The sequence below is a fragment of the Gordionus sp. m RMFG-2023 genome, chromosome 5 (genome assembly GCF_954871325.1).
Source record: "Gordionus sp. m RMFG-2023 chromosome 5, tfGorSpeb1-WG-v2, whole genome shotgun sequence".
NCBI lineage: Eukaryota > Metazoa > Nematomorpha > Gordioida > Chordodea > Parachordodidae > Gordionus > Gordionus sp. m RMFG-2023.
Window position 1 is genome coordinate 11,147,605 of NC_088779.1, and position 7,749 is coordinate 11,155,353.

A 7,749-nucleotide genomic window follows, 5' to 3' on the forward strand; every position below is an offset into this window, starting at 1 on the left:
GTCATGATTCTCTAATAAGTGGTTGCCCAGACCTTCCCAGTTTCCCTTAAACGGAATTTACTTTTTTTTTCCATATTAGACTAATTGGTAAATCAGATATTTCCCGTTCATGTAATGATATTAAAAATTTAACTATCTTCAAGGCGGGAAAAAATTTTCAAAATTATAATGGGTAGGACTGGGCTTGGATCCTCAAAATTAATATTAGCTTGCACCTGACTTAGGAATATCTTTTACAAATTATTAAGGGTTGAGCTGGGCTTGATAAGCTTTTTTAAAATTATAAGATCTTGGATGCTTCCTAATATTGAGAGCTTGAACCTGGCATGACATCTATCGTAAAAAATGAATAAAAATCTCATTCCCCATCATTTTTGACAGGCTTTCTGCTAGTTTATATAAAACTCGGCCGAAGCCCGAGCAAAAGCGGACCGATGGGGGGGGGCAAAGCCCCATAAAATATTTTTAGTTGAGTCCCCTGAAATTATAAAGGCTAACGACGCCCCTGATAACCAGTTCAAATAAATTATCAAAAGGCAAAAAAATAATTCTTAATTAGCAAAAAAATCGGTACCTGTTCATTCCCCAAAACGGGTACATTAAATACACCCCTGTTTACATCAAATGGTATGAATAATGGCAATTATACTTTAATAAGGAATGAATGATATGAATTTGTTCCTATTATTTTAAAAAAAACAATCAATGCTGCATAATCTTAATCCAAATTAATTTTCATCTAACAAGAATGATATTTTTTTAAAAAAGATAATTATATCGTTCGCTAACCAAAAATAAAATTTAAAGTGAAAATTAATTATTAATTGATCTTAGATTTTCTTAGCGTCAATTATAAAATGACTGTTATTCAGATCAATATTTGAGAGCTCATTTATCTTTTTATGGTACTTTCAGCATATTCGTTCGATTCCAGATGTTTTCTCTTTTCTATGGTTTTTACAAATATTTAACAAAAAAAGATGAGTATTTTGTTCTTATACTAGGATTAGACAATGCTGGAAAAACAGTAAAATCATTTATATTGTTTTATATCTTTTTAGACTTATCTGGAGCAAGCGAAAATAAAATACTCTCAAAATTTGAACAAATCGAATTTGCATAGAGTTACCACAACTGTTGGAATGAATAGTTTGATAAAAATATTTTAAGTATATTTTTTATAAAAACAGTCGGTAGCATAATTATTGGGCCAAGCAAATTAAATTTTTGGGATCTAGGTGGACAAGAAGAACTTCAATCATTATGGGACAAAGTATATTTTAATATTTATATAAAAATATAATAATCTTAGTATTATTCAGAAGCACATGCAATTATTTATGTCATTGACTCATCAGATACCCAAAGGCTTACAGAATCTAAAAATGCATTTAGTTATAATTAAGTAAACTTACTAAATACCTTTATAATATTTTAGAGAAAATTATACAAAATCACCTCATTAATAATTTACCAATAATGATATTATTGAACAAACAAGATCTAAAAGATTGTTTATCTTTGATTCAAATTAGAAATGAATTTAATTCACTCACATCAAACTTGTTAATTAATCAACACAAGTTTTTTTCCATATCAGCAATAAATGGGTATAAAAAATTCAAGTCTTTTCTTTTTTTATTGAAATTTATTTTGACAATATAAAAATAAACTTATAATTTATATCATAGATTCACTGGCCCAAAACTTTCAGGGATTTGGCCTTGGGCATATAAAAAAAATAAAAAACTAAACCAAGACTTACTTGATATATTAAATACCTTAATTATACCAAATAACCAGTTAAGTCAAAATTATTCAAGATAACTAAATTTAAAGAACTTAGAAAATTGATCCAATCTTTTTTGAATGATTTACAGAAACCAAAATTATTCAAAATGAATTTAAAAATATTAAAAAAATTGAAAAGTTACCCTCTTCATTAGAACAGGGATCTACAACCCCTAAACTAATTAAAATAGTGCCCTCTTCATAAATTTCAACCTCTAAATCAACATTAGCAAAAATAGGAAATTAAAATTATTAAAAACAAAGAAATCATAGTCAGAACTCCCTCTATTCTAAAAATTAAAAAAAATAATTTTATAAAATTAAATTTTGGGTAAGAAAAGTAATTGAATTTCCATTTTTATAATTATAATTAAAATAATATTTAAAAAAACAAGTACTTATCTGATTTGATTATATATCTTTATAATTTTTTAAACAAGATATTTTTTAAACTCTGTGATTTGATTATATATCTTTATAATTTTTTAAACAAGAAATTTTTTTTTAAATATAATATTATTAATTTTTTTTTATAAAAGAACTTTTTCAGAGTTTGAAAATAATTTGTGATTTCATCATAAATAATTTTTTATTCTCGAAAATTACAAAATTTTTATTATAAAAGATTTTTACAAAGAATATTTGGCTTTAAATAAAATTTGATAAATGTTTCTTCTTATAATTTTTTTTACAATGTATTCAGGTTTTTTTTTAGAATCATTTGATTTTGTAGGTAGTGAATGATATAAAGTTCCTTGACCAAAACAATAATATTTTAAATTTGCTCTAACTTGACATTTTTGAAAAATTTCATAACATCACTCATGGAGTCATATATATAGATAGTGGCAAAAATGACAATAAAAAATATATGGGATCGCGAAGAGATAGGCTCAAATATGACCAGACATAGAATAAATTTCTTAAAACCTCTCCTTAACCGTAAACAAATAAAAGCAAAATCACAAGAGGATATACAACAATTTGATCAAATGTTGGTCAGGAAGAGAGAAAATTTCCTAAATATAACCTCAAATGGGAACGTAGATATATGTTGGAATCTTTTCAAGAAAGATATAACTGAATCCTATAACATGTTACCAAATATAAATGTATACTTAAGGAAAGAGTGGTTATCCAATGAAACTGTAGGAAAAATCAGTCAGCTAATAACTTGAACAGAGAACAATGGAAAGAGATACAGAAATTGCTGAGAAGTGATAGAAGGAAGTTTGTGGCAAAAAAAGCGTTTGAAATAGAGAAAGATATGAAAGAAAACAGAATATATGAAGTTTATAATAAACAAAAATATTTCTGCAAACCCTACAGTTTCAAGAAGCTACCTTCTTTAGTCTTAGCAAATGGAAATTAAATTTCGGACCAGGATGAACAAATAGCATTATGGTTAGATTACTATATGACAGTCTTTGATTCAAGGAAAGCCGTCTGCCAGACAAACACAAATGAGCATGTAACTCCACCCTCATCCGGTTTCTCCACTGAGGAAATCGAAAAAGTAATTAAAAAATTACGCAATAATAAAGCCCCTGGGCTTGATAATATAACAGCGGAACATCTAAAAACAGCACCCAAAATTGTATCCTCTTTCCTGTTATCTCTATATAACAAAATCTGGGATAGTGGCAAAACACCTGTAGAATGGAATAAGTCCTATTTATGCAATTTTCCCAAAATAAATGACCCAAGAGAGTTTAAAGACTATCGTGCGGTAGCCCTTACATCTACAGTATCTAAGATATGGTCCTTCTAAAAAACAGGATCATGTCTTCAATTCCAGACTTACTACCCAAATACATCTGCGCATATAGGCCAAATAAAAATATTCTAGAGCCAATTCTAGCATTAAAAATAACAATACAAAAATGCTACAAATATAAAATCCCTGCCTTCTTCACTTTTATAGATTTTAGTAGAGCATTCGATACTGTGAATCACGAGGCCCTATGGAGGACACTCTTGGAAAGTGAGATCGAACTCAATATTATCTACATTCTGAGAAATCATTACTCTAAACTATCTGCCTGCTTTAAAGTCAACAATAAAATATCCCCCACCTTCAGAATAGAAAAAGGTGTGAAAAAAGCTGTACTCTATCACCGTTACTGTTTAATATTATAATCAGTAAAATTATAAAAGAGGTCCTAGGATGCGCAAATCTAATAGAAATAAGCTCAAACACAACAATACGTTTAGAAAACAAAATAATATCTTATGCCGATGACATAGTCATCATATCGACTAGCTTCGAAGAAACGAAAGATATGCTATATTTATTAGGAACCCTTAGCCTAAGAATGGGGTTAAAAATAAATTTAAAAAACTTGTATTCTTTCTTCTCCAAACGCAACTCAAAATCTAAATTTCACAATCGATGGAAATGAAATCAAAATAGTTGACAAAATAAAATATCTAGGCGTCATGTTTGACAACACAGGAGGTTATAAAGAAGAGCTGAAAATAGGAATACAAAAAACAAGAGGAGCCTTTTATAAATACATGAAAATATGGAAAATAAAAGAAATATCTGTACACACCAGACTAAGAATTTTTAATTCCACAGTTATTCCAATATTGCTATATGGAGGAGATCTATGGGAATTAAACAAAACGGAGAACAGAAAATTACAATCATTCATAAATAACTGCCTCCGAATCATTAACGGAATCTTCTACCCGAGAGTAATATCCAACAATAATCTATGGAAGGTATCAAAACACACCCCAATAAACATTACCTTAAAAAAACTGCGCATTCAATTCCTCGCCCACATCATAAGGAACTCAGAACATAATCTAGTTCATGATGCAATTAAATGGCTATACACTTATAAAAAAAAGAATACAATAAATATAAATCCCTAGGTACTATAAAACAATAAAAGATGTAATGGAACTTAACTTAAACATGAAGCAATTCATCAAACTAAATAATTGCAAAAACTCTATCAAAAAACTTTTCCGTATTAAGGATAGATATCTGAAATAAATAATTTCTTAATATTTCTAAACCACTGTGTTGCTTATAGATCAGGACAAACTAAAACTCAATTGGTATGTACTTTATATTTTAAATGTTGTTTGAAACAATATATGCCTGAACAAAATTTTTCTTAAAGTAATTAACTTACGCGCAGTTCTTGGGCATAGGCTCTTTATCTCTGCCCCGCTCTTTCTCTTGGAGCCTATGGACGCCTAAGTGCGTACAAGTATGTGCGGCTTGCCCACAAACGTGTAGAGGGCTCCTCACATTTTTTTACTTTCGTACCCAAATTAATTTCGTTTTTCCAATTAGATGGAAGTGAGGAATACCTAGCGTAGCTCTGTTGTTTACTCAACGGTTAGAGGGCATATGCGCTATATTTCACGTATCACGTATAATGTTTAATTTTTTTATGTCTGTACTCACTTTTTGCTTTTTAGTTTTGGGAACCGCATCTGGCTAACTTTCATGCTTTAATCTCATAATCTCAACCTTTCAATAAGGAAATTCAAACTTTTATAAAATAAATTTTATTATCATGAGTTAACTTACTATACCATACAGTGGCACAGACAAGGGAATAATTTTAAAAAACTATAAATAATAAAATTTATATTGTTAAGCAAATTAGATATTTATAAATTTAATAATATATTTATTAAATAAATAAAAAGAACATACAACTTCTATAAAGATTATAGAATCATAACATTTCAAAATATTTTGAATTGGGGAAAAACTTTAATATATTTAGACTAGGGATGTACCAATATTTTTTATCGAATCAGGCCGATATTTTACCTTTATTGTTATATTTTTTTAAATAAATTTATTTCATTTCATATATTTGTTTATTATTTATTATGTAAATAAACTAATGTTATTAATAAGTTATTTATCAATAAAACTATTTTATAAATATTTTTAGATTAATAAATAAGAACTATAACTATTATAATAGATTTAAATGACTTATGTTATGGAGTTAAATTATAGATGTAAATTATTAAAAAGTATATAAGATGAGTAGATGGTAGTGATACAAATTCGCTTCATTTGAGCCGACTTTTAAAAACGACTAACTCAATATTTTAGCCTGTAAATATTACATAAGCTTCGAGATTTAGATATCTAAAACTTTCTGTCATCAATGAGCAAATAATATTTATATGGATAAATTGAGCGATTTTGCAACACTAGATATATGATTTGAAAATTAAAATAATTAGCATGTTTACAGAATGTAAAATCAGATATGATATCTGATCGGTAATCGGCCGATATTAATTTAATATTGGATCGGATCGTCCTTCAAAAAATGGTACACCCCTAATTTTAACATAATTGATTTTTGAATCTTAATTTAAAATTCGATATTTAACACTCTTAAGGCATGCCATAGTTTTTATTTCGTTTATAACCAGTTTTTATTTATTGATTAGAAAAATTAATTGATGAATTAGTAGGTAATAATCATGCCTTCTATTTTTATAATTTCCTTTTACCATGATGTCAATCTTTGCAAATTATTTTATTTTATCAATAATTATTTTCTCTAAACTATCCACCAAACGAATTGAAATACTAAAAAGTATGAAATGCACACTAATTATTGACATAAATATCAGCAGAGTTGTTAAAAGATACTTTTTAAATGGATCTAGATACAGATACATCGTCTAAAATAATATCTAGATACCGATATCTTAATCAAAAATCTATCTAGATAAGATACAGATACCACATTTTTATATCTATACATAGGATTTAGATACTTGTATCTATATCCTTTAACAACTCTGAATATCAGAGATAATGCTTCCATATTTTTGGATGACTTTACACTTAATGCGTGATACGTATTTAGAATTTGGTTATTTGTGGCTGGCGAAATTGATTAACGAATTAATAAGTAAGACAATAAATTTTTACTTAGACCAGATAGTTATAACTTCTAAATGGCATGATGCTAATTTTGACAATTTTCATTTTTACCAATAATTCTTTTCCCCTTTAGATCAAACAGAATAAAACATAAAATGTTCTAAATAAATATATTATAATAAATATTAACAATATTATTAATTTTAAATAAAAGAAGTTATAATTCCTAGATTTAAAATTGTTAGAATTTATATTTTGGAAATTTATATTATAAATTCTATTCAAAAATATTAAAAATTCAGAAAGATGAATGAGCAGTGATATGAGATTATACTGGAAGATATCGTTTTAAATATATCAAAATGTTAGTGCTCTTGTCTTTTTAAACGTATCAGAATATAAATATAGAGCCATGCGATTCCTGGCATTTTAAATTTTCTATTTTTTAAAAATAATATATTGTTCCAAATTTATGATATTTTAGCTGGAGAACATTAATTTTAATATCTATATTTAGCAAATTGTTCAATCTCTACCTTTTAGAAGATAAGTTTTTTAAGAATTCTATTATGATTAAATTTATGGGATATGTCCTTTCATTGAAAATATGACATTTAATCTAACAAATTCTCTACCTGCATAAAATTGGACATTAAATTTCGGCTAATTATTATCTGATAAATATTGGAAGTGGCGGCCCGCTACTTTTTTGAAAAGTTGCAGAACTTATAATAGTAGCATTAACAACACTGGTTTTCATCTCCTAATTTAAATTTTTTTATTATTTGAATAGGGAAGGAATAAAAGAAAGCATCAATTGGTTAATGGATCAAATGATCAAAAATATAGACCTCAAACCGCCTCTTAACAGTCAATAAATTATGTTATAGATAGATTAAATTAATTATAAATTTATATTTTGTAATTATATTTATTTTATTTATGTAAAATAATAAAAAGATTTCATTATAGTTATAATATTAAGCTTATGAATTAATTATTTTAAATTAAATAAAAATAATTAAAATTGGTAATTAAGTTGATCTGTACCAAATTTATTTAGTCGTCTGCTT

General features: G+C 26.9%; 1 protein-coding gene across 2 annotated transcripts; it reads left to right on the forward strand.

Moving 5' to 3' along the window:
* The first annotated feature begins 911 nt into the window (after nt 1-911).
* On the forward strand, nt 912-7,648 carry LOC135929347 (ADP-ribosylation factor-related protein 1-like). 2 transcript variants are annotated; one of them, XM_065465880.1, is made up of 6 exons: nt 912-1,027; nt 1,062-1,149; nt 1,191-1,273; nt 1,313-1,394; nt 1,439-1,610; nt 7,470-7,648. In XM_065465880.1, the coding sequence occupies exons 1-6, from the start codon at nt 935-937 to the stop codon at nt 7,552-7,554; spliced, it is 603 nt and encodes a 200-aa protein (XP_065321952.1). In that variant the 5' UTR covers nt 912-934; the 3' UTR covers nt 7,555-7,648. The 2 variants fall into 2 exon arrangements, with proteins under 2 accessions (XP_065321952.1, XP_065321953.1); XM_065465881.1 differs by having other exon boundaries at nt 1,323-1,405; nt 1,536-1,610.
* Nucleotides 7,649-7,749: the final 101 nt, after the last annotated feature.

Excerpts from the sequence above, each read along its gene's own strand:
- LOC135929347 (XM_065465880.1), top strand. The coding sequence starts at position 935 with ATGTTTTCTCTTTTCTATGGTTTTTACAAATATTTAACAAAAAAAGAT. Across the intron at positions 1,028-1,061 it reads TAGACAATGCTGGAAAAACA|ACTTATCTGGAGCAAGCGAA; the intron begins GTAAAATCATTT and ends ATATCTTTTTAG. Across the intron at positions 1,274-1,312 it reads TTCAATCATTATGGGACAAA|TATTATTCAGAAGCACATGC; the intron begins GTATATTTTAAT and ends TAATAATCTTAG.